The 27,435-nt window shown below is 38.3% G+C and overlaps 2 protein-coding genes across 3 annotated transcripts in view; one reads left to right on the top strand and one right to left on the bottom strand.

Annotated features, from left to right (window-relative positions):
* Positions 1-296: 296 nt before the first annotated feature.
* FGF20 (fibroblast growth factor 20) lies at positions 297-9,439 on the bottom strand. The gene is made up of 3 exons (XM_069485197.1): positions 8,832-9,439; positions 3,250-3,353; positions 297-1,440 (listed from the first exon to the last, which is right to left on the bottom strand). The coding sequence occupies exons 1-3, from the start codon at positions 9,115-9,117 to the stop codon at positions 1,195-1,197; spliced, it is 636 nt and encodes a 211-aa protein (XP_069341298.1). The 5' UTR covers positions 9,118-9,439; the 3' UTR covers positions 297-1,194.
* A 15,611-nt stretch (positions 9,440-25,050) lies between these two features.
* Positions 25,051-27,435, top strand: part of MICU3 (mitochondrial calcium uptake family member 3) — an 80,156-nt gene continuing 77,771 nt past the window's right edge. The window contains exon 1 of one of the 2 annotated variants that reach the window (XR_011235236.1): positions 25,051-25,469. Coding sequence is in view for 1 of the 2 variants with exons in the window: in XM_069485196.1 (XP_069341297.1) it covers positions 25,089-25,469 (381 nt within the window). In the remaining variant the exon portion in view is untranslated. The remainder of the gene's footprint in view (positions 25,470-27,435) is intronic. The other variant, XM_069485196.1, reaches the window with a different exon arrangement.

Here is a 27,435-nt window from a genome sequence, read left to right as displayed (position 1 = left end):
GACGTAATGGAAAGAATCCCAGACTCAGGTAGATAGAGCCTTACCCTTGTTAACAGAGGTGCCACAAAGACTAATTCTTTCTGTGATGATCATATTGGGTGAAAGTAATGGTCTTTGCCACAATGAATCAAGAAAATAAGTAAACCTAAGTTGCTTGTTATCATGTTTGCTAAGTTTCAACATTAGAAGTTCTCTAAATATCAAAGTCTTTTTCTAGGGTGCTTAGAATTTTTTCATTTCTAAAATATGTAAGTATAAGAACTTTCACCAGAAAAGCAATGAAATCAAAGCATAAAATAAAAATGTTTAATTCCCTTTTGAATTTGTGTTGAATTCAATACAAATCAATAAATCATTTTTCTAGGCCACAAGGAACCAATGTTACATTTAGAAGGCAACTGACTTCATAAAAATAGAATCTACACTATATTTTTAAAAAGAAATGCAAGATCTTATTCTATGGTTAATGTGGTGTGATAATGATGTCTTCTTTACAGCCCAAGACACCACAATAAAGTAATGGCACAATAAAGAAACTTTTGTTGTTTATTTTTACTCCTTGTGTTATCTTCATATACCAGTAAAAAATAAACTCTTTAATAAATAAATATATATAATAAATATATTCAAATTGAAAATGTATAAATAGGTCCATTCTTTTAAAAAAAATGTTCTGTCTTGGTGTGGCATATTTTATAGTCCACATGTCACCCAAGTTTTTGTTGTTGTTGTTGTTGTTTTTCATATAATGCCAAAACTTGTGAAATTCTACAAGGTCCTTAGAATTTATGTAGTAATAATCTTGGCCAACAATGTCAATCCATTCCTTCAACATGAAGTATCTATTTTTAATGCAACTTTTAAAGTAAACATAATTCAAAGAGGTGAGGCACCAGCAGCAAACTTGGTGGGGTTCCCATTATCCACAGTTTAACAGATTTTCAGCTTCAGTCTACTGGTAAGGACTTAGTGTATCTAAGGAATTTAATCCACGTATAAAGAGTGATCTTGATCTGCTTCAAGTCAATTTTTTTTGTTGTTTTCTTCAGAGTATTCTTTCAAAATTCAGGCTCCCAGTAGAAAATAGATTCTGTAGTATTCTGAATGTCTTCCTGGGTTATTATTTTATGATGGGAACTGTGATAAGAAAGGATGGTGGTGGTTTGGTTCTTCCATAAAGATGCTAACCACACTTCAAGTGTACATCAGTAGGTCCTTGTACAATTCTGGAACTCTTTCTGGATCCACTGGTCTAGGTAAGAAATGTGTAAATTTCTGATGTCTTTTGGACCTGGCACCATCTCTAGGAGTTCCATCTTTGTTAAGTGCCACAAAATACCTGCGGCCAGTGTCTCCATGTTTATATATGTTGGATGAATAGGTATTATACCAGTTCTCTTCAAATTGTTCCCTAAAGATGCATTCAGAAGTCAGTTTATCCTAAAAGAGAGAAGATAACTACCATTTTAAAAAAATACCTTTGAGATCATTTCCTTACAAAAGTGTCAACTCTATATTTTTATTTCTTTGCCTATAACTATGTCCTTGTCAGATAAGGAAAAAGATTAAATTGGTTTTGCTTTATTTTGTTTTAGTTCATAAGTCATCTGTAATTCTTCCTTGCGGGTAACTTCACCTGGCAGTGTAGCTCAAAGAATTTTAAGACAAATGTCAATTCCCAATTTTATTTTCAAATATTTAATAAATATTCTGAATTTTTCCATGCTCCATATTATCGCCCTACCACAATCACCACCCGTAAGCCTGTAGTTTAACATGTTCCATCATTAGATGCCAAAGCTCTACATATCAAGCCTGTACTAACATCTGAGAACATTTCATGATCTTGCTAAGATCCAAATTTCAAATTCAAGATCATCACTCCAAATCATATATCTTCCCTTTAGGAATGCATTAATTGTTTGATGATACATTCCCCATGATTAACTTTTATCTGCATCTCTTACTATTAAAGTAAATGTAATAAAAACCTGATGATTTCTTGTCTTTTCAAAATGGACTATATGTTGTCCTAAGGAATAGACCACAGTTGCTCTTTTAATCCAACACGTAACATGAAGATTATGTGCCTGTTTTTTCCTTTATAATTCTATTAATTCTATCATAATTCCACTATTATGATTATTACACAGAACATTTCTCTTTGTTCTGAGCCAACAGAAAGTCTGGAAAGAACAAGTTTTACTCTTATAAAAGACAGATGTTAGTCTACTTATAAAATATCATAACAATTTTTCTCAGTGTTTATTAAGATTCTAGTTAAATATTGTCATCTCAATTGAGATTTTAAGAAAAAGGTACCAGATAGTGCCATCTGCTAAATCATAAAAAGTAAATTCTCTACAGAAATAGTTACAGAGACTCCGATTTTAAGAAAGAATTTCGTATGAGAACATGAGTGGGAGACAGGCATGCATTTACACCTTACCAATTTTTTTAAAGTTTATAAGCACTGTGAACAAATAAAAAATGTTAACAGCGAAAGAGGAAAAATCTACATTGTGCTGCAGAGTTTCATATCGTCCTCTTACTCTAACTCTCGTATTGTTGTTGTTGTTTTGTTCAAAAAAAAAAAAAAATTAAACTGATGAAATATTGACCTGAAAAGTATACTTTACGCCCTATACTTAAACATTTATAGTAGATTCACAGACATGCACTCCTCAGTGGCAAGTTAAAAATTGCCCAGTACAACATGGAGTGAGCCCTTTGTCTACTGCAATTATCAAGACTGCAGGCATAGTGGAACTAGCGTGGTTGCCATTTTCTGTTGTTGCTTGCAGTATCCTAAGACTACATTCATTCATGTTCTACAAGAAAGGCCAGCAAGTAAGTGATACATGTTTACCTATGGAAGATGATAATGGGTAGAGAAAATTTACATTAAATAAATATAAAGGTGAAAAGATCTAACATGGCCAAGAAAAAAAATGGTCCCATTTTTCTCTGTCTCTGATGGGAATGATCAAAATATGGAGGAAACTAGAAAGATTCAGGATAGTGGGTAGGAAGAGCTGAAGGCAATAAGGACTGGGCTATAAAAAATAAAACTGGGGTACTAGAATATTGCCCCAACACATGGAAATTTAGTAGGATATAGAGTTCTAACTTCTACACAAATATATTTTACATACTTCTTATAGAAATTATTGGTAGACATTTTGATTATAAAATGGATAGTCATTATTTCAAGCATGACAATAATAATTAAAAAATAATAATACGTACCGATCCATAGAGTTCTCCTTTGTCATTCATTCCAAGGTAAAGACCACTGTCCACACCTCTAATACTGACCAGTCCCACTGCCACGCTGATGAATTCCAGGATACCTGAATTTATAAATAAGGTTATAAAAACAAATGATTTACATTTATTAATGAACATATGACTCATGAAAATCTAAACAGTAGCAGTATTAGACCAATATTGCTAAACATAATGATGTACGTGGAAGCCCTCTATAAATTGAAAAGTGCGCAACTGTTTTATTATGATGATCCTCCCATTTTACAGATGAAAAAAAGACTAAAAAGGAAAAAACTGTCCATCATGGTACAACATTACGGGTGTGAAACCTTAAACCAGACTGACCTAGGTTTCAATTCTCGTGTAGTAACTTCCTGGCTAGCTGTGTAGGCAAATTATTTGTCATCTTTGAATTTCAATTTCCTTATATCCAAAATGGGCAAAATGCCTGCCTACAGGACATGGGTGTAGATTGACACATTTAGGCATTCAACAAATGGAAGAAATGATTATCATAAATTAGTATATAATAGAGGTGGTTTTTAGTTCTCCCTGATTCCCTTAGTAGATTATAACCATTTTCTATTAACTGTTTTGTTTTTGTTTAAAATGAATCTAAGTCAATCTTTTCCTAGTAGTAGCAGCATACCTTACATGGGTAAAAAAAGTGATTTTTAGTTTATAAAGGGTTTCTACATATATTTTCTCATCTGGTCCTAAAAGACAACCCCTTAAGATAGGTAGGAAAGATATTATTATTATTCCCATTTTACATAAAAAGAAACTGAGGCTCAGAAAGGCTTATTGACTTGCCTAAGGGACATAACATTTGCAATTGAATTGTAATTGACATTACATTTGTAATTGATACAACTGATACTTGAACTAGCATTCAGAGCCCTATTCCACTTCTTCCACTTCAGGACGGTTTCTGAGGACAATACAGTATTTTCAAGACTCTAAAGATTAAATAATACTCTGTGTTTCCTGGTACATGATTTTTAAAAGTAAGCTGTATAGTTCAGAGAAGTAAAAGGACTTTATAATTCATTAAATATGATAGCTGAATACCAGGTGTTGTGCATGCAAGTAGATTTTGCTATCAATAACTTTCTAGAATTATTTTCATTTTTCAATAGGTAAACTAGTATCAAAACCTTTCCACTTAATACATTAATACAGTATAGTTTAAAAAACAAAAATAAAAAAACTTAACACCTCTCTATGCATTACCCTTTTTTTCTGCACACACTAAACTTTGGACTAATGCCTTTATTAGTTCTTCCCCTTAGACTCTACTGCAAAAGGATAGCTACACTTTCTATGGTTGGAACTGCCTCCCTCAATAGTTTTCTGCCTTCGCCCCTTCACCCCATCTTAAGCTCTACAAACAGTACAAATGTGTACCATTTAGCCTGACTCTTGCTCTAAAGTCATTTCTTGATTTATTGTACAAGTTCCTGTTTGGACACGTGATAGTCTTCAAGGCCAAGGGAAAGTACAGAATCTGACTATTTGCTGATACGATGGGCTCTATTCTATCCCGAGCCTAATTCACTCTTTGGCAGAAACATAGATTCTTAGCAAGACAAATGAGCTCTTTCAAACTATTAGGAGATCATGTAGAACACTAGAGCTATCAAGAATCTTACAGCAACAATACACTACTAAATAGTCTCTAAGTGGCTTGAAAGAGCCAGTGTCCTTAATTGAGAGCCTGAGGCAGAGAGAAGATAAGATATAGCAAGAAGACCCAGACTCCATAGGATAGCCACCATAATAACAAATACAGAGGGGGAGAGTAAAAGAAAATCAAACTCATTGCCATGCTCATTAATGAAGGACTCCTGTTAGAAACAAAAATATAGGACCAAACATAGCTGGTAGAAAAAATATATATTAATGTAATTTCATCCAGTATATAGTTACAAACATATAATTACTTTACATTGTATTAAATGTTACATTCAAATTAAAAAGTGCACTATGGCTGACATGCAACTTAATTCCTTTTAAGTACCTGATTTACATTAAGATGCTCTTGTCTTTCAAAGAACAGGAACTGATTAGCTGATTAGAATGTACAATAGAACACATTTTCAAGTACCATACAATACAGCTTTAATTTCCATATAAGCTAATTATATTACAAATCTCATAAAGTATTCATTTTTCTTGGAAAACTAAATGGTAAATGACCTATACTTTAATTCTCATCTTAAGATAATGCTGTCGTCTTGCCAAAAAAAAAAAAAATGTGTAGTTGTAGGAAGAAAAAAAAAATATTGCATATGTTCTTAGAATAATTATACTCAATAGTTTCAACTTTATTAAACAACATCCAAAACCTAATACATAACCAGGCATAAATCATTTTGCAATGGCTCACAGGTCTGATGGGAAAAGGGTGATGTGTTTTTTGTGTTCCTCCTAAAGATTTTAGTCACACTTTTTAATTCTGATCCTTTTTCTCCTGAAGGAAATAGTATACCACATAGTAATTTGTAATCATTTGATTCTTAAATGAGATTTGACAAGTCTTTCTTATTTATAATATGAGGTGGCAACTAATCTAATTCCCTTACAAAGGGTAGACATGAAAAACTTTCCTTAAGAGGTAATCACAGATTTTAGATAGATTTTCTAATGCCCAGTGTCCCATAAAAAGACTTGGAGGTACTTTGTCTTTCTGGTATCATTTTCAAAGCCAGCTTTTTTGAAAATCATAATAAACAGGTGAGTCAACCCACAATGCAAACCACATCAGACAAATCTATGGAGAATAGGGGAGAAGAAAGGAAAAGCCTTTAAAGAAATACGTTTGATCTCAGGCTAAATTTTTTTAAAGTAATGATTCCATGTTTATGTATTAGGTAAGGTCTTCCTACTGTACTACTGTTCAGAAAAACTCAATTATAAATACAGAGATAACTCAGATAGGAAATTATTTTGACCTCACAGAGACCTTTCTATTTATATTTGACTGATGTGGTTTTGAAATTTAAAAATACACTATTCTGAGTGTTTATTTGATCATGGCCAAATTAGTATAAAATTATCCAAAATGTCATTTGCTTTAACGTCTCAGCCATTCCTGAGTGTTTTCTAAATTCTTACTTTGATGACACAGATAAGAGATTAAAAGAAAAATAACAAAATATTTTAATAACTAGTAAAAGAAGCACTAGCAAAAGAAGGCAAACATAGAAATATTAATGTTATATAGGTTAAATGTAAACTTTCTTTTCACCTACTATACTCTCTTGTAGTAAGTTATTATGTCTAAGCTATTGAAGGCCACTAGGATGCACTATAATGTATTGTAAAGTGGCTGTTCATTCTACTAGGTTACCCCACTAAACTGGGTTATCTTCCTTTTGTGTGACAGTGAGTATTTTGTTCCCAAATATAGCTTCCCATCATAGAGTGACTTACACCAGCACAAAATTAGTCTAACTCATACTTTTGCAACTACTAAATAATTATTCAAAATTTTAGTACAAAAAAAACATGCGAGCAAGATGGTAATTCTAATATACAACATCCATTCTTAAGGAAACGGATTTAAATACTATTAATGAATGTTATCAAGTTAACAAATATTTACTAATCTCTTGCCCTGGAGTCAGTCTTATAAACAGACACAAAGAAGAAGCAGCATTTGGGGGGGGGGCGGTTTTTTTGGTCTTTGGGAGATTACAGGTGAATTACAAGTGTCTTAAAAGCAGAATTTCCAGGACTACATTGTGTATTGCAGGGGACCTAAGCTTAACTTCTACCTGCTCTACCTATAAGCGTTAATCACAATTGTGTCCATTTCTAAATCGTCCTGGTAGTTAGACTGTTTTTCTGTGATGATTGGAGTGCAGTCATCCTTGACAGCAAGAGAACTGAGCCACCTGGTGTCAGCAAAGTCCTTTAGACTCAGAATCTCAAGCCTCCTCGATTTAAAAACCACTTTCCAAAAGTGACCCCAGGTTGGCCAGTAGGTCATGACACTCTTGACTGATAGTCAATGGGAATTTGGAAGAGATCAGTGGAAGCTGCAAACACATGGGCTTTAAAAAGTTAATTTTCTAAGCCTTTAAGTGCTACCAAATGACCACCACATGCTTATTTCTACATCTAGAGTTACAAATGCCCCTCGCTCGACCTGAGATTTAGACTTCTCTGAAGTTTTAATGAGTCATACAAGTCAAAAAAGGAATAAGAGTATAAGGAGAACAAGAGGACAAGGACAAGATAAGAGAGGGGTATTCAGAGACGGGGTTCCACTGTGCTAAGGAAGGGAAAGCAAAACTAACACTGTGTTGTCTTTTTTCATTGTGGCTCACAAATAACTGGTATTTTTTTTTTTTAATATATAATGAATCTCTCCGATGATGTCAAAAGTTTGATGGTCAAAATCCTTTGAGATTGCTAGCAGGTTAGCTGTAATATAATGAAAACTTCAGCTGTGGGGGAAAGATCTTGGACTGTTAGAACCAGAAAGCACCTTAGAGCAATGACTTCATTTAACCCCATCGTTGTGCAGACGAGAAAATGAAGCCGCAGACTAATGAGGGCGCTTGCTAGTTACACAGCTAGTTAAGGAGAACTTAACAGTAGAGACTTTCCCAGCCTAGTATCTGTAACAAGCACCGTCTTAACAATCATGTGCTTGTTTCTTTCTTTTAACCCCTTCCTCTCCCAGGCACTGCTGGAGGTATTCTGAAACATGTTCCTCTGTGTTCCCACCCATATCTTCTTTCGCTTTCTCATTTCCTCTTTACCTAAGGTCAATACCAAGATCCTTGCTTTCAGGTTTCACAATTTCTAAAGAGGATCTGAGCCTGCTCAGTAGCAAGGTAGACTCCCCCCCCCCCTTTTTTTTTTTTTTTCTCTTTCACTCAGGTAGAACTTAGGAGCTCAGAAAACTGCAGCGACGGTGCCCATGCAAAGTTAATGCTACCTCTTCAGGTGAACATTTACAGTTCTCTAAGCAGACACATAAATGCCAGCATCCTATGCACGAGCGACCCCCCCCCCCGTAGTAGCCACGGATGGATAATCAATTGCATAACTGTGGGGCATGTTTAAAGTTGTGCGATGCTTTCTGTTCTTAACTTTTGTAAAGTGGATGGTATTGGGGAAAATAAGTAGGAGAAAATAATATAAGGACTATTATTATTATTATTATCATTTTAATGCCTGCAAGGTAAGGAGTGCGAGAACTCTGAGTCCCAGTCCAGGTCTTGGTGTCCCTAGCAGTAGAAAGGGCAGGGCCAGGCGGCAATGCAGCAAGGAGGGTCGAGAGCGCCACCCTTTCTCCTCCCGCCCCCAGCGTCTGGAGCTGCAGGCCTGCGAGAGGCTTAAGCGACCAGCGAGCAGGAGACTTCCTCCCCTGTCCCTGCGCTGGCCCGCCCTTCGGCCCCAGCCTGCATCTCGCACCGGATGGGTGCAGGGAGGGCTCCGGGCTCCGCGCAGCACTGGCGCCCTGGGCAGGCGAGGCAGGCGGGAGGCGCACGGGGAGGGGAAGAGGAGCCGAGCTGCGAGGCTGGGCGGGGGATGCGGGTACGTACCGAAGAGGCTGTGGTCCTGCCGGGTGCCCTGCACGCTGCCGTCGGGCAGGATCTGCAGGTGGAAGCCGGTGCGGCAGTAGAGCTGCCGGCGGCGCAGGATGCCGTGCAGGTGCGCCAGCTCCGCAGCCCCCGGCCCGCCGCGGGCGCCCCGCTCCGCAGCGCCCCTGCGCTCGCCCAGCAGAGGCGGCCGCTCCCCCGCGGGCGGCAACAGGAAGTGCGAGCCCACCTGCTGGCCCAAGCCTTCCAGGCCGCCCAGGAAGCCCCCGACTTCGGCTAAGGGAGCCATGGAGGGGCCAGAGGGAGAGGCGGAGGATCCGGAAAACAAAAGACCCCCAATAAAAAAGTGTAGCGGCTGTAGGGAGGTGGATGCAGAAAAATTATAGCAAAACAAGCGCAAAAAGTTAAGGCCCGGTTACTCCTGTGAGGTCGCTGCAGGGACTTGGCACTGAAATAGCAGGAAAGCTCTCAGTGTCTTGGAGGAGCTTCTCTCCTTGGGTAGGTGGGAGCCCGCTGCCGGCTTTGCAGAAGCATCTATAGCTCCAGCTGCCAATACTGGGGCTGGGGCTGGGGGCTGGGGCTCCAACTCCGCAAACTGATCAGATCTGAGTCCTGTGTACATACACACCGAGTATATATGCGGGTCCTCTTGACATATGCTAATCAAGTCCTTTCATGCGCGCTGGGGAGGTTCTGTTTGAAATCTTAAACCGGCCTCCTCTCAACACGTCTTTTGCTCTTCGGAAGTGACCAAAAGGGGCCCTTGACGGGTCTCTATCCATGCCCTCGCAAAATTCATTCCCGCACTTGGCCAGACCCAGCCAGCAACTTCGGGGAGGCGCAGTAGAGGCCCCTCTTTGGGGATGTCTTTGGGACAACGGTGACGCTGCCGTGCAGCCGCCTTTGATGTGAGCTCCTTTGCAGTGAGAGATCGCCGCCAAAGGGAGCCCAGCTTGGCAGGTACACAGAAGAGGAAGGGGGGAGGGTGGGGAGAGGGGGGTGAAGAGAGAGAAAAGGAGGGGATGGGTAGGAGGAGGAAGAGGAGAGAACAGGAGAATTGGACTCCTTGGGAGCTGCTGGGAGCCTGCAGTGGACAGGTGCAAAGAAAGGTAAGAGAGGGAGAAGGAAAAAGGGCGTTACCTGAGGCTTAGACCTGCCCAGACACACATGAAAGGAAAATCAAAGCTTTGACAGTTTAACTCACTAATTTTAAAACACTAATAAAATGTACAAGCATTACTCTTTTCTTTTATCATTTAGATGGGGGATTTTCTTTACATAATCACGGTTAGGTTAGGAACACCCTCCCCCCCCTTCCCAAGTTCTCTTTAATGTTTATTTTTACTCAGCACATGATATAACCAAGATTACCACATGTATACATATGTGTGTGTGTATATATATATGAAAGTTTTAAATCGTGTGCTAAGGTCATGAACTTTTAATTAGCATAATATGATAAAATAATCATGAATCAAGGGATTTAGAGAAAATCCAAATAAACTGAAAAGAAATGGTTTACATTCTTGTATTTTGCCATGAATAGAAAAGGAATATCTGGAATAGTGTCATGAATATTGAATGGCCTCCAAGTACCTTATACAATCTAAGAGTGGGTCTCTGCTCTTTTAGTTGCATTTTCTCAAAGGCTAGATTTTTTGTTCACACTTTGATTATAAAACCTAAAAACAAGTGAATGGAAATAATGAAGATTACTGGTAAAATTTAAGAGTCCCTATATGTAAAATAAAAAGCCATTGAAGTGAAGCAGTGAGATATATGTCCATTGAAATGCTGAAACTTCGGTGTTGTCCCATTAGTTAAATTCAAGATCTTCCCATTAAAATTTTTCATTGGCAGCAGAGTTGAGAATTATTTGGCAAATTTATGCTTCCCTTGAGCAAAAAAATTCTAGGTAATCACTGAAGATTAGTTTTTCAGTCTTGTTTCATGATCTGTTCAGCAAAAGCCTAAACCTGGGAGCTCAGTTGGATTTGACTGGTTTATTTCATTTGCTCTGAAGGGTTTTTTCTAATTAATTGGCAGGTGCTTTAAAGTCGGTACAGTTACACCTTTTCATCACTATGGGCCTAAGTAATAACCCTTGTGCAACCAAGTTATAAAAGAATCCTTAAAGCAAGTGATTTACTGTTGACAGATATGAAATAAAACAAAAACACTGGCTAGAAACAATAAACAGATAAATCACCTTAGAAATGTATATTGCTAAGTCTGTTTTAAAGGTTGTGCTAGGTAAATGTTATATTATTTCACCTTTCAAATAACAGCAGTCTGTCTTGTGGTAGGACCCCCAAATCCACCATAATCAAGATTTCAAAGCACATCTGTGTAAACATTATCACATCAGTGTAAAACATCAACCAATGAGCTTTTACTTTGAACCAAATCTTCTTAATTGCAGTGTTAAATCAAAGAAAGTTAGATCAAAGTTGTGTGAATCTCATAGCAGGATAACTAAAGTAGCCAGTACATACATTGATCACTTTTAAAGAGGAGATACTTAAAGGTTTTAAACTTAGATCGGTGCCTTTTAATGAGGTTTGTTTCAAGGTCTAATTTCTGTGCAACACATAATGCTGTTAATTATTCCACAATGGATATATATTATCGTCACCTGCTCCTAGAGGTACTACTTCAGCCTATGAAATATTTTTCCACATGAACACTTTCTGCTGTGTGAGCTATAGCTCTTAGACTGTTTAAATCTCTTATATATGTGTGTGTATATATACATACACACACACTAAAATATGGGAAATTTTTCACACATAGTCACAAAAGCTCAAATAATGTAATAATGGAACTACCTTCTCTTTGAACACCTTAACATTTGCATGAACATTATCTTATTTAGTCACCACAATAACGCTATAAGATAGTTACATCCTGCTTTATAGAGAAAAAAAAAAATAGTCCTGGATTCTAGTTCAGGATTTATCCCAGAGTCCAAAATCCCAGGGCAATTTTCTTAAACTCTCTAAATGCCTCTATTTCTTCTTTTGCAAAAAAAGGACAACGTAAGTCCAGCTTAGTTCACTATGCCTAGGGTAGCTATGAGACTTATATGTGAAAATGTATAGGAAAATGATTTTAAAACTATTAAGTTTTATAACATGCTAGACAACTTCAGTTGTGAAAATTTTTGCTTTATAATTTAGCAGATGTAATTTATTTGAATACCAAAAAAAATCTTTTTTTCCTCCCAAACCAAACCTTTAATGTGTAAGTTTTGAATGGTGCTTAATGCCATTTTATAAAGGACCAGAATAGAAACAAAAAGATAAGGATTTCTTTTGTTTGCAGTAGTCATGTGACAGGAAAAGATAACACTAAAGATTTTTTTTTTTTGCACATGCTGTGATGATATCATGGGAAGTTAAATAATTTTGAAGAGTGTTTTACAAGAGTGCATTATTCAACTTTTAAGTATACACTGCAATCTAATCAACTTCACCTATACTTCCTAGAGACCACACTTGCCTTGCTGTTATACAAATATGTGGTACAACTTTTACTTCCACAAAATGTAGTTACAGTTTTCCAGACCATATAATCCCTGTATAGTTTTTTAGGTCAGCATATTGTCATGAATCTCTGTTTTTACACATGAGAAAGGAGTTAATACCTTTTGATGCTGCCTCTACATGTGTTTAACTAGAGAAAAAGAAATAGAGCTGATTTAAAAGTCATGACTTAGACCCCAATAAAATAAAAGTATATTTGCACAAGATTATTCATTACGTATAATTATAAAATATTGGCAACAACATACATTTTCATATGTAGAAAACTGGATAAATTATGGTACATTCACACAATGGAGCATTATATGGCTGGAAAAGAAGACTGAGAAAGATCTCTATGAACTGATATGGAGTATTTCCAGGGTACATTGTTAAGTGAAAATAAATAAGTATAAAAGAGTATATATGATGTGCTACCTTATCTGTATAAAAGAGGGAAAATGAGAAACAACTACATGTATATGATTATTTTTTCAAAAAAATAAATGCAGGTTTGACAAACCAAAAACGAATGAACTTGGTGACCTGGTGAGTTGGTTGCCAGGGGATGGAGGTGAATGGAGTGGAAGGGAGGGAGGAGTGACACTTCTCAGAGAACTTTTTATAGAATTTTGACTTCTGGAGAAATGTTACTGCTTTATATTTTTTTTTCAAAAAAAAAAAAGCAAAATAAAATAGGATTGGGGAAATAGACTAAAATCAGGAAGAAATGAACCTAACAATATTCGAGTGAATAGTATAACCATACAGAGGGTATAAGAATGGTATGTTTTAAAAAGAAACCCAAGTAACTCTCAAATATAGTTCTTTGGTGATATAATATAGGTCCAAAGACCAAAAAAAAAAAAAACCACATAAATAAATATTGAACTTCAGTGAGAAAGATTGTTTTCCTCAGGGGTAGAGGTTAGAGTAGTGTGATGTAGGATTGAGCACATAAGTAAATGTAGTGAGGATAATGACAGGGATTTTATTAGTAAAGAATAGAGTTCAAATACAAGAGGGAAGACTAGAATGAACCCTGTAGCGTTGAATTGGAATTGCAGTTATCAGCATTAACACATGGTGCCCATGTGTGTGTTGGGGGAAGGGTCTGTCCACTAAAAGGGCCTAGAAGCAAACCCACCCCGGGGCAATGATTATACCTAGTGTCTAGATGTTGGCTTCTCCATTCAATCTCCTACCAAAATGACTCAGGGACCCTTGTAGAAATGGCTGGTTCTAAGAGTAGGGCATTTCTTTGTGCCAGAAGGAAATATTCAAAAAATGATGAGGACATGCCCAAGGGACATAAGCCAAATCTGGGACAATTTGAGCATCAAAACAAATAATGATAGGAACAAGATATTTATGAAGTACAATGACAAACTTTGAGTGCAACTGTTTAAATAGATAAACAACCAAACAAACAAATAAATAAAGAAGAAGGGAAAACTTTTCCTTATGGTAGAATACTAACTACTAAATATTGAAATAATGATGGAATTAGAAAGTGACCATTTTGCATCCACCATAGGATCATTGTTGATCTAGAGAAAATCAGCAAGGCATGCTAAAACTAGCCGATAACAGTTTGATGAAGAGTCTTGATTGCAAAGAGAAAATGATAATTTTGTAGTGGATTAATCTGGTGAATACAGTACTATCTTAACCACAAAATAGGAGTAAACAACAATAATGGGACAAACCAACACCTTGTGCCTCTTGAAACCCTAAGAAGGAAACATTGTCACGTATGTGTTCTTCCTATCAAAAATGCATAACCTGGGCCAGACATAGTGGCTCATGTCTGTAATCCTAGCACTTTGGGAGGCCAACGCGGGAAGATAGCTTGAGCCCAGGAGTTTGAGGCCAGCCTGGGTGACATAATGAGACCCCATCTCTACAAAAAATTAAAAAATTAGCCAGATGTGGTGGTGCACACCTGTAGCCCTAGCTACTTGGAAGGCTAAGGCAGGAGGATTGATTGATCCCAGAAGTTCAAGGTTGCAGTGAGCTATGAGCACTCCAGCCTGGATGACAGAGCAAGACCCTAACTCTAAAATAACAAACAAACAAGCAAAATGCAAAATCTCAATGTAATCATGAAGAAACATCAGATAAATCCCAATTGAGGAACATTCTGCAACAGGCCTGTGCTCTTCCAAAACATCAAAATCAAGACAGAAAAAGAAAGGTTGAGCAACTGTTCCAGATTAAAGGCAACTAAAGAGACATGAAAACTAGATGTGATGTATGATCTTAGTATGGAGCCTGAATCTGTGAAAAATAAAACCATAGGGATGGTAGTGAAACAACTGGCAAAATGTGACTATGGACTGTGAATTAGATAATACTATATCTTTGTTAAATTTCCTAATTTTGACAATTGAACTTTGGTTATATAAGGAAAAGTTTTAGGAAATACAAAATAAAACTTCACGGATAAAGAGACATGATGTCTGCAAAATTATTCTTAAACGGTTGAGAGAAAATGTATATACACCTGCACACAGAAAGAGAGAGAGAGAGAGAAATAGAACAGATGATTGAGCTGATGGGGTGAAATGTTAACAATTGAATGAAAAAAGTATATGGAGCTCTTTGTACTATTATTGTTAGTATGTAAGTAGAGCAAAATAAGAGTTTTATGTAAATTTTTATGTCAAGTCACAATTTAGATATTAGATGCACTTTAATATAGGAGAGAAAATCTAAATTCAATAGCCATTATGTAAGGTAATTGAGATAAATCAGGGTTTCTGAATTTGAACTACTTGCATAGAAGAGTCCCAATCTGCACAAAATCCCCCACCTCGACCAGACAGGTTGGATATTTTTTTGTGGACAGCATTGAGCACATGTGAAAAAAAAAAGAGGAATATTAATTGACCATGAAGTCATATAATTTGGGGAATCACATTCATGCAGAATGAAAATTTGGCAAAAACATCTTGGTTATTACTTGCTTATTTCAGGAATGGAAATTTCTATAATCCAGCCCCACTCCATACGCTATCCATACGTTATCCACCACAAAGAGCAACAAAAGTAATAAGGTAAATTTAATTTTTACCTTGTATTTTTTTTTCTTTCCTTACCTTGTTAGATATAAGCAGGATGTTGACACTCAATAGTTATGAGACTTTGGGAAAGTTACCCTGTTTCCTCGGAGCTCAGTTTTTTTTCCTCTATAAAATTCAAATAAGAAAGTGTACTCTATCCAACTTGCAGAAATGTTATAGGAATTACATGAATAAATGCGTATGAAAATCCATTGGTGCTACAACATCTAAGTGATGATTTTAATGAAGATATCATTATCAATTTTCCATGGCTTTTAGGTCACTTAAAACCCCATGTTCTGCTCCATGGAATCAAAAAGCTAAAGATGGTTTGTGGGATTTATAGCATCATAAAAATTAACAATGCTCTTTAGTTATAGCACAGAGAAAGAATTTTTATGCTTGCTGCCGGGAAAAGCTTTATTAATAGTATTTTGAGATGGGTCTGAAGGAATTATACATACTTCCATAATAAACAAGTTCTTTTGGAAGTAATCTATTTTACAGTACATGGCTAAATACAAATCATTTATTAGTGTTTCATATCTTCTGTCATTAGCACTTGAATATATCATAAAATTGTACCGTGTATTTTATATTTTTCATTTCATGGGAGGAACTTGACATATCACCTTAACCAAACACCTTTATTTTATAGATGAGGAAGATGGCTTTCACATTAATCTCACCTACTTAATGGGAAAACCATAATTTAAATTAAAATATTCCACACCCAATTCCAATGCTGTTCTCACCAAATCATGCCACAAGTACCCAAACAGTAATAAAAGTTGATTCTCTAGAGCAACCAAAGTATACCCCCAAAAAATATGATTCAAATTGACATTGCTGCTTATACACATTACTTTATTTATCTGGTTGCTGCCAGAATCAGCAACCTTGAACTACCTTGAAATTTCATATCTTTCAAGCAAAGTAATGTGATGAGAGTAACGTTATGTACCCATTTCTGTCTCCTAATTAGAGGCCAGAGATAACTAGTCCCATTTATGTGAAACTGGAGTCTAGCCCCAGGCAAAAACTGCTCAGTAGGAGTTCATTCAAATCAGAGAGGAAGGATTAGGAATAAGCCTTCATCCCTACAGGGAGGAGAAGTGGGAGAAGAGGACTGGAGAGAGGACTAAAAGGGCATTTCTTAAATTTTGGAGCACAATTTAGGAAGACGTAAATAGCTTTCTATCCTGGCCACTCCGGAGTAAGCAGCATTAGCACATGGGCTGAGTGATACATCTGCATGGCGAGGTACTGGGGCTAATATCAGCTGAGTAAGTGACATGTCGCCAGTCACCTCCTGAAGGCAGGTTAGACAAGACAACACAAAACTAATTACATTACTGAATGTTGCGAATACAGTTCATAACAGTATGGTTATTAAAATATTTCACATTTACAAGGAGTCTGGTTTGAATGATATCCTAAGGAGAAACACATACTCATTAGGGTAGTCCTCATAGTAGAATGTAAGCTCCATGCGGGCAGGGATCTTTGTCTACTTTGATCAATAACATATATCAAGCACCTACAACAGTGCCTGGAGTATTTTACATACCTGCTAAATATCTGTTGATTGCTACATATGCTCCTTAAGACTTTTTCCGAAATCTGAAGTATTTGTCTTGATTTCTTGAATTCATTTTTATATTTCCCCCAACTAAGAATGGTTCTAAGTCATAGAATGTATATTCAAAGATATAAAATTTGACTATTAGAAAACAAGTGTATACTAAGAAAAATATCCTTTATCTTAAAAAATAATAACCCCTGGGCATAAAGTCATGCACTGAGAGAAAGGACAGTCTGCCACAGTGGGAGAATGGCCACTGGCCTCTCATGGGGTCAGCCACTAGAGGACGATGTGGTCACATACGCTGCCAGACCTTGATAAGGCCAAGAGGGACCTTGATAGGACAAATGCTGCCAAGTTTCACTTCTCCAGCTTCTAGTTACACTGTTAGTAAATTCCTCATGCAAGCCTCACTTCCAAAAATGAAAAAAAAAAAAAAAATCACAGCATGATGATAATGAGTAGGTCATTGGCGAAGATAAAAATCACGGAAAAATTGTGAAAATGTCAATAATCTTGATGAGGAACAAAATGCAGCTCAGCAGATACTGTGCAGCTGTCAGGACACCGTGAAAGTGTTGACGCTGGAAATATTTTGGACTCAAGCTATTCCTGCAAACAAGGCTATAAGTTTCTGCCTGGCAATGAAATTGTGAGATGAGTTCAAGGACGAGGAGCTGAGTCAAGTAAATGAAATGGCCAGGAGCTGAATTCAGAGTAGTTTGCTGTCATATAAAGCAAATAAAAAGAGAAGCTCTTCAGTGAGAACTGAATCACCCATAAAACTGCATTTACCAGAAACTATAACAAAAAGACACAATCACAACAGCAAATAAACCTCTACGTGGATTTTTAAAAATAAGAGATGAAAGATTCAGATGGCAGCCTTTTATGGTTGACTTTAGTAAACTCAGATCAACTATTATTTCCTCAAACTTACCAACATAATAAATTATAAATATTTCTAATGGGCCATTACAATAGAAATTTATTTTCAGGGCAATCTTATATTGCCTTAGACTAGATTATCTCTATGGTTCCATTCCAGCTAACATTTTGTGATTCTCTACACAAATTTCAAGATAAAATTTAGTAGGGAAATAAAATTCAGTCACTTTGCTTTGTAGACCAATTTTCACAAGCGTAGCTCTTCAAATTACTTAAATTCTCCTCACCTTATAATCAGAGATTTGAAGAAGATAGGAAGGTTCTAATTATGGAACAAACAAGTATGTAGATAAAATATCTTTATGTATACGTGAACTTCCAACTTCTGAAGTTCTCTTAAACATAAGCACTTATTTCTGTAGATCTATCTGCAAGTTCCCACTCATTATTATATAAATGTTATATAATTTATAATTTTTTACTCTAACATAATCCACATATAGAATATGTAAACTTTCAAAGTATAATTTTTTTTTACTAATATCACATTTAAAAGTCAGCTAAATGTCAATACAAATCCACGTAGTGGTTAGTTAACACGTTTAAGACCTTCCTTCCAAAGCCCTAGTTTCATATCTCTGTCTAGTCACCTCTTCTAATTGGATAATTGGATGACATGTCAGTCTTTCATAATTATCAAAGAAAGATTGGAAGAAAATTTAATTTTAATATACAGACTGGAAATAAGAACAAAGGAGCATTCATACCATATTCTGAAATTTATTTCTCATCTGTGTCTATTTTTCATGACTTAACATGATGAATTGTTCTATTAGTACAACTTTTAGCTCTTCTTCATTTAGTTTATTTTCAGTTTGAGAAAGCACCTGGTTTGGACAATAACCTCAAGCTTCGTATATTGGTTTCATTATTGTTTGGTGTTCCCCTCTATATTTATAATTCACATTAGGGACAAACCCTTCAAGGCACATAGGTGTTTAATAAGTCAGTGCAATATTTATATTTTGCCATACCCAAGAGTTCAATGCTTAATTCTAGATATTATAGAGCATGTGTCTCCATCATAGATTTTCTTCAAAGCATGTGACCTCAAATAAATTCTACACACAATAAAATCCCAAGTAAACATGGTTTCCTTGTATAACATTGGAAGGATGGAGGAGCAGGCTTCCTTACTTTGGAATAATTTGTTTAAGGAGACCCATGCACCTGCACGATGATGTTAGAGTAGCTCATCTAGTGGTTTTCTATAAAGTCTTATCATCAAGTGAAAGGTTCACTTCATTTCCCTTGATGTGGTGGTCTGAGGTTTACAGGTTTCTGAACATAAGATTTGAGACTACCCTGAAAAAAAAAAACTGCAATCATTTTTGAAGTGCAAGAGTTTTGATATGCTTCAGCTGCCAAGGAATTTATGAACACCCATATTTTCAGACTTTGTTTTTAGATCAAACTCTAGTGTTTGAGGCAAACTAATTTATTTTAACAGAAAATGATGTTGCATAGTGATCTAAACACTCAATTATTACTTTGGCTTAAGAATGAATATCTCCCTGTAGACAAAATACAAATTTTAAGTGTAATAAATTTAAGTATGGGTTAGATATATTACATAATTGTATTGTCAATTTGAAATATTTTGATGAAACCTAAAAATCAACATTAGCATGAAGCCAGACCTAATTATCTGTCAATATCAAATGAGAGCTGGTCCTTATTGGGTTATCAGCTGTTAAATGTGCAGCTCTTTAACTGGATCCTTGCAAACTCAGCTCAAGAATAATCTCTGCCTGTTCTAGGTAGTCATCCAGTTGTACCCATCCAGTATCTACACACTTGAGATGATTCTGTAATTTCAAGTCTTTGTAACGACAAGTAAAATTAATTGGAAAGAGCAAAAATAATTCCACAGTAGTATCTGTATATAGGTTGATTGAAACCAGCTAACCACCTTGGAAAGGTAAGACCCTCCTCTTAATTAAACTATGAGTAAATTCATTTTGCCCTTTATAGCTAAAGGCAACTTCTTAATCCTCATCTATTTGGGCTTAGTCTTAAGTCCTATCTATCCTGTCCTCTTCTTATGCCAAACACTGGTCTTCAAGAGCTCCCAGACTGTCTAATGGAGATGGTGGTCTTTAAATGCCTGCCTTCTAGTGGTGGGTTGGAACCAGCTTGCACTAACTCACTAGAGCTGACTGTTAAATTTTCAGGAATTTCTGATCCAGTTATTAAATAGAGACATTATTAAAAATTAAGGATAAAAACTTATAATTAATTATATTAAAATTAATATAATTTACATTTATTAGGTAAATATGAATATAAGCGGAAATAAGTACTAAAACTTATATCGCTTCCCAACTATTTTGTGTCTTTTGTATATGGATAGTGGAAATGCTATATGATATGCTACCATGCATCTCTTCCCAACTTTGTAATCAGTGATGTCATATTGGTAGCTTGAAATCACCACAGTGGGAGTATTTACACCATGGAAATCTGCAAATGCTACAAGTCAGGACTCTGCACCTCTTCTACCCCAGAACCAGTTGTTAACCCTTTACCAGCTCACCCGATATCTGCCCACGAGGGCTTCTAAGGGAAGCTGTTCTCTGTATTTTCCATAAATTGCATCTCCATGTGACTCTACACCTTTCCCCGCAGACACAGCTGATTAGCCTGAGAGTGAAAAACTAACAAAGGCAGAAAACATCTGTAGGACAAACCAAGCTAATGCTTTCTCTTTAGAATTTGAACTAAGATTTGCAGAGACTGATAGAATCAGTGGCCAAGTCATGCTCGCAGCAGTGTGTTAGAATAAATGTCCTTGAGCTCTTACTACACAGGTCCCTAGAGCTGACTTGGTTACCGCACTTCCTAAGACGTCATAGTACCACTTTTCTCTTGACTATTGATTTAATCTTTAGAATATGTCTTTTACTTGAGCTAATGCAATTACTATCCTCTTCTTTGCAAACTAATGTGCTTTAAGGAAAACTGTCTTAAATTCTCTCAGTTTCTGATGATTCCAATATAGGAACTATCAAAACATAGGGCAGAACATAGGCTCAAGTCCTGGTTGTGTAACTCAGGGAAAAATTCTTTAACCTGACAGCCTCTCAGAGTCATCAGTAAAAATGAAAGGAGTGTCTATTTTAGTGGTTGTTAAGCCCCAAGATTCTACAGAGGTACCTCAGGCCTCACCATAGGAGTTGAAAAGGAGGCTTTAAACAGACAGGGTCCAGATTCCCTCCCCTTTTCAACTATAGACACTCTGCATTTGTCTCCTTTGTATTTTCAGGCTACATATACAATTTCTTTTGACAAACATTCTCCTCTAAGAAGGCCCCTTCTGATCTACGCCCCCCCCCCGAAAACTTAGAAAGGTTAAAAATTTTCCAGACTAAGCTATCTCTAAATTCTTTTCCAGTCTTCTATAACTTTACAGGGTAAATACAAAATACTCACATGCTTATTACAGAAATATTCAAACTTTTTTTTCAGTTTTTCTTTTCCTGCTGCTATTTGCACCATCTTTCTTACTGGAGACTTTCAAAGAAACCAGGGTGGTCCCACAACTCAACTCAGCCCCAATCTCACAGCCCTCTCTTAGCAGAGATACTCATCTAGTTTTTCCTGGGAATTCTGGGCCTGGCCTGAAAACTGTGCTAGCACTGTGTTCTGGGTAACTAACACCAATCAGTTGGCGTTGGTAAGGGACGAAACTGGTTTGCCATCCCGCAAAGCTTCCACATCTATGTGCACTGACTTACCTTATGCTATTCTCGATGTCTCTAATGGTTCCCTCTCTATGCTGAGCTTTCTATCTGTTCTGAAGACTGCCCTTCTGTTTGGTTATCTGCCCTTAAAGCAATTTCCCCATCCAACACCTGACAGTGTGGGGTTACAGCCAGAGACAAGGGTATGTACGGGTTGCACTAGCCCTTTCAACCAGATACCTACTGGGTCTGTCCATATGGTCATTTCACAGGAGAAAATGCTACAAGTCAAAGAAGATAAAACACGAGGTCATTTGTTTCGAATACCAGGTTTCTTTTGGTTTTTCCTCAGTAAATAAGGAAAATCGCTAATGAGTATTTTCTTAGGAGTCTTTGGGTACTAAAACACATTTTTTAAGATACTCCTTGGTTAACTCTCCTTAGGCTACATCATGATTATATAACTTTTCCTTTAGTTTCCAAGTCTTCAATTAATTTTAGTGCTTTTAGCTGAACTCTTCAAGCTCTATATGTTCCTTCTAAGTTGTATAGTTCATAATTGAGCAAAGTCCTCTAGTAAACAACACAATAGTGTAAGAACATTAGGAAGAAAATCTATTTTTTAATTTTATATAAACTTTTAATTGAAGTGTAACATATACAAAAAGGGTATACAAGTTGTAAGTGGACAGCTCTATGAATTTTTAGATTGAATACACTTGTGTCATTGACACCCAGATCAAGACACAGAACCCCAGAAGTCCCCTTTGCCCCATTCCACTCACTATTGTCTTCTTAAGGAAACCACTGTCCTGATGTCTAACATTATATGTATATATATGTATATTTTGTTGTTTTTGAACTTTATAAATAGAATGATACAGTTGGTTCTTTTATGTCTGCCTTCTTTGACTCAACTTTTGCTATGAAATTTATCCATATGATTGCATGTAGTGGCAGTTCAGTAATTTTCATTGATTGCTTTATAAAATTCAATTTTTTTATCCAGGCCATGGTTGATGAATATATGAATAGTTTCTAATTTGTTGCCAATTACAAATGGTGCATTAAAATGGTGCATGATGAATATTCCTCTGTACATCCTCTTTTGGTGGTTGTAAGTACTCATTTCTGTTGAGTATTTCACCTAAAAGTGAAATTGGTGGGAGACAGGCTATGCATGTGTTCAGCTCTAGTAGATACTGCCAAAAGTTTTGGAAGGATTATGTTATTTATTTTGCTACCCTAGTGTCATACTTGTGTAATTGGTGGTCATTACATTGCTCTGAAGCTATTCTTCACCAGAAAACATCCTTTGATGAGTGTGGAAGCTTTAATCACGATCAGACATGAAAACAGGATGTGATGATTGAGAAAGAGCTTACTTGTTTTTGGGAGGGAGGCTTTGCTGGTAGCAAGTATGAGCTGCTATTCCTTGTTTCCCAAATACATAAGATAAGAAGTCCCTGCCACCAAATGGAGGACAAAGACAGAGGAGTCTGGGGACCTAAACAACAAAAATTGAACAGTGAGAAACTATCAGCAAAGACCCTGGAAATTATATAAAACAGACTGGATAGATGTAATGGTCAAAGTGAGAATGTTACTGGTCTTGAAGTCAGGTAGTTAAATGTGTACAACTGACAGCTTGGTTGTTGTCACAAGTGAGATATGTAAGAACAAAAAGGGAGGTGGGGCCAGTCAAGCCACTGACCTTTGCCCATGGATCATGCTGGATTTTCCTGCAAGGACCAAAAGAACAGAGCTCTCTGGTGGAAACCTGTTGCGTTGGAGGGGTGGGGAACCTGCAGCCTCAATGCCACATGTGGCCCTCCAGATCCCCAAGTGTGACCCCTTGACCGAATCCAAACTTCACAGAACAAATCCCTTTATTACAAGGATTTGTTTTGTAAAATTTGGATTCAGTCAAAAGGCTGCACTCAAGGATCCAGAACACATGTGGCCCCAAGGCAGCAGGTTCTCCACCCCATCTGCTCCTTTAATGAACCACTGTATTTCCTTGTCTCCCGAGTTGCTTTCCCATCTTGGCCTCCACCCTACCCCCTTCAAAAGACTAGTAAATTCCCTTCATTTAATAAATATTATTGAGGTTCTACTATGTGCCAGGAGATACATGTCCTGGCTTCATGTTGCTCAGACATAGCTTAGCTGTGGCCAAAGGAAAAGCAGTGGTGTGTAAATCACTGTCTTTGGGAGTGAGAGCTTGTCAAGGTAGAAAACAGACCCTCAATGCCTTGAGGAACTTGGTTTCCATACCCCTGGACCTGGATTCTAGGGAACTGAGTTCCAGACTCCTGTTGTGGCTAGCAGTCTAAAGACAAAAGAACAAGAAATGCTGCAACCCCACAGAACACAATTTCCCAAGCACTTTCTCCTTTGATTTTGCTAATTGTCCCCTAAGGAAGATAGCACCAAACGTGGGGGACAATGTTGATGACAACTTTCCCAAGAGAGAAAAAGATTGCTGCAGCCTTGCTCTTTGGATGGTAGAGTAGGCAGTCAGAACTGAGTGGACCTGGGGGTGAAGGTGTGATTCACGTGCCCTGATATACGATCTGAGATGTAACTGCTCCTCTTTCAACTAGTCAAGAAGCTGGAGCTCAGAGTGAGAAAAATAAGGTGAGCAGCATATTTTAACAGAAGTTTTATTAAACAAGACATTTCTGGCTATTATATTTTACATTTTCAAAATTTAAAATTCACTAGTATGTTGCAATTTAAAAAATGGTAAAAGTTTAATTAGGTCAGGGGATGGAATTTTAAGTTGAAGGAAGAAAGCAATCATAGGCCAATCGTAGATTTTGAAAAGAGAAATGAGACGTGAAAAATGCTATGAAGTTTCTATACAGGGTTTACTGACATGCTTGGAGCATTTTGGTTAATTAGAATCATGGGTTCAGAAGATGATCACCTATCCAACTGCGTTAGTTTATAGGAAATTGTGGCCTCCAAACCATTATAGTTAAAATGACGCACGACCCTGAGTCAGAAGATCTGGATACCGTTAGGGGGTGTCTTTCTTTGAGGGGGGCTGACCAGTGCTCCGAGACCCACCTAACAAAGCAGAGGCGAGGGGCCCAGCCAGCAGAGGGACGCCCGGACACCCCGTCACACCGGGATTCTGCCATGTTCCGCTGACCCCGCTAGGTGTTGGGTTTTCGCGCAGCCAGGTGCCGGCGCGGTTATCGATGACTGCGTGGTTGCGGGGGTGAAGAGCGGCCGGGATCTGCCGCGTCCGCCTGACTCCCCCCGGACCAAGCCACTCCCGGTCCCCTCAGCTGAAGGCCGCTCCGGGGGGACCCCAGGCCGCGCGCTTGCAGGGGTCGCTCTCGGACAGCGGAGAACCGCTCCGCACCGACTTCTCGCGAGGTTTCGACTCCCCCCTCAGCCCCCCCTTCCGCCCCCTCCCGGCTCCGGTGCGGGCGGCTCCCGCTATGGCTGCACTGCGGAGGCTCTTGTGGCCGCCGCCTCGGCTGCCGCCTCCGCTGTCGGCTCACCAGCCCTTCCTGGGGCCGTGGGGGCGGCCTGCGGGGACAGCCCCGGGCCTTCCTGGGCGGCCCTTCTCCTGCCGGGAGGATGAGGAGGGAGCTGTGGCCGAGGCGGCTTGGAGGCGGCGGCGGCGCTGGGGGGAGCTGAGCATCGCGGCGGCGGCCGGCGGGGGTCTCGTCGGCCTCGTGTGCTACCAGCTGTACGGGGAGCCCAGGACCGACCCACCTGTGCCGGGACGTCCCTCAGAGAGCGCGGCCGCGGAGCCCGAGGACCCACCCCGCGGCCGGGGGCTGCTTCCCATCCCGGTCGCGGCTGCCAAGGAGACCGTAAGTGCGTGAGCGCGTGCGCGCGCCGGGGCCGGCCCGCAGGTGACGCCCCCGGGTTGGGCGGCCAGGTGCTCCACCTGCGCCGGGGAGGGCTGGTGTGACAAGCGCGCAGGGTGCGCCCGAGACTGTGGGCCACCGTGACATTGGACAGTGGAGGTTGTGGAGACACTGTGAGCCCTGAGGCCGCGGGTGGGGAACCTCCTGTGAGCGGGACTGAGACCTCCTAGGCCAGACAGCCTGGGCTCCTCTCACCACGTGTTGGGAAGACATAGGTGATGCTGTCATTCAAAGAGCAGGACTTTAACGGTTGCTACAGCTGCTAGCAACCTAAATCCCAAACCAACACTTCCCCGTTTAAATAAAAAAACAACTCAGAAATGAAGGTCACGACCGGCAGACAGTGGACGGCTGCATGTGTGGGAAAAGGGAACCTCCAGACTGGGCGGTGCGGCAGCAAATGACCCAGGAGGTCCAGTGCCATAGAATGAGTTTCGAAGCAGCGGTCTGATATCTCAAAGCCACTACATTAGCGTATAGAAATTGATTAGGCCCAGGGGCTACTAAATGCTAAATCTATGTAGCCTCCTTATAGGTCACAAGGAATGGGGATGTTACTAGACTGGAAAAGAAAAAAACATTTATTCAAAAAGAGTATACATATATCTCTTTCCCACCGCCACCACTAAAGCCAGAATCCCTTAAGTAGATACAATAAAACAGACAATGGATAGGACAGCAAAAGCAGGAGACTGTGAACGAAGCTGACTCCTACAGAGGAACATGACATGAAAATGAACAAGTGTCATCATGTAGTTAATATAAGGTATGGATAAGTGTAAGGCAAGTTAAGAAAGGAGCATAATGTTTTTGTCACATCAGTCTATTTAATAGTCATAAATGACTAGGAAAATTGTCTAGGGAAATTTTCCTTGTAAGACTGGAAGAATGTGAAAGGCTTAGATGAAAATAATTTAGAAAAGAGACAGCTATGCTGTTTTTAACTTAAATGAAATTTATATAGCCTTCATTCTTTGCCTAAATACACAGTGGTCATCTGATGTAAGTGCATCAGTTCTTTTGGTGGAGGTTGTAAGTGCATTTAGTTTAGGGACTCTACTTTATGGACTATGTAGCAGCAAATCACCAGCACACAACATAAAGTACTTTATTCAATGAATATTTAAAATACTAGGAAATGCCTTCAATCTTCATTCCCCCTCCCACTATCCCCCACCTCCCGTACACATACACTTGTGTGGTTTGGGAAGCGGAATAGTATTAGACTTTGTGCCCTGATTTTCCAAGGCAGAACTTTTAATCAACCACAGTTGATCTGGGAACTGATTAGTAAGATAGGGAACATTCACATAGTATTTTCTTTTCTTTTTTTTTTTTTTTTTAAGTAAATGTTACTTTTAAAGTTGAAAGACAGTATTAGGCAGTTTTTAAAAGACTACACTTAGAAAGCTAGAACTCTGGCTCCACCACCTGCTGGTTGTATCATTATGGACAAATTAACCTGTCAATGCCTGTTTCCTCATCTGTAAAATGAGGCTAACAATCTGGTAGGGTGATATGAGAGTTAAATGAGTTAATACAGTATATTTAAAACAGAATGATACCCCTGGCATGTAGTGAACATTCAATATACCAATTTTACTTTTTATTTTATTCATTTATTTACTTGTCTATTTTTATTTACTTACATTATTATTGCTTAGTGTTTATGAAAATTCCTGTGCATTGTTTTAGACGTCAAATAATACTAAAGTCCTGTGTCTTCCCCTTCCCAAGTCTCTAGTACTACATTCTGATTGTCATGCCTTTTGTATGTGACCTTTTTTCTCTTTCTGAAAAAATTTATAATCTCTTTATCCCTGGTGTGTGAAATTTTTATAGTAATTGCTTTGATGTGGGCATTTTTTCATCGATTGTGCTAGATACTAAAGGGCCCTTTCAGTGTGGA

The sequence above is a fragment of the Eulemur rufifrons genome, chromosome 12 (assembly GCF_041146395.1).
Source record: "Eulemur rufifrons isolate Redbay chromosome 12, OSU_ERuf_1, whole genome shotgun sequence".
NCBI lineage: Eukaryota > Metazoa > Chordata > Mammalia > Primates > Lemuridae > Eulemur > Eulemur rufifrons.
This window is presented reverse-complemented; position numbering and strand designations above follow the sequence as displayed.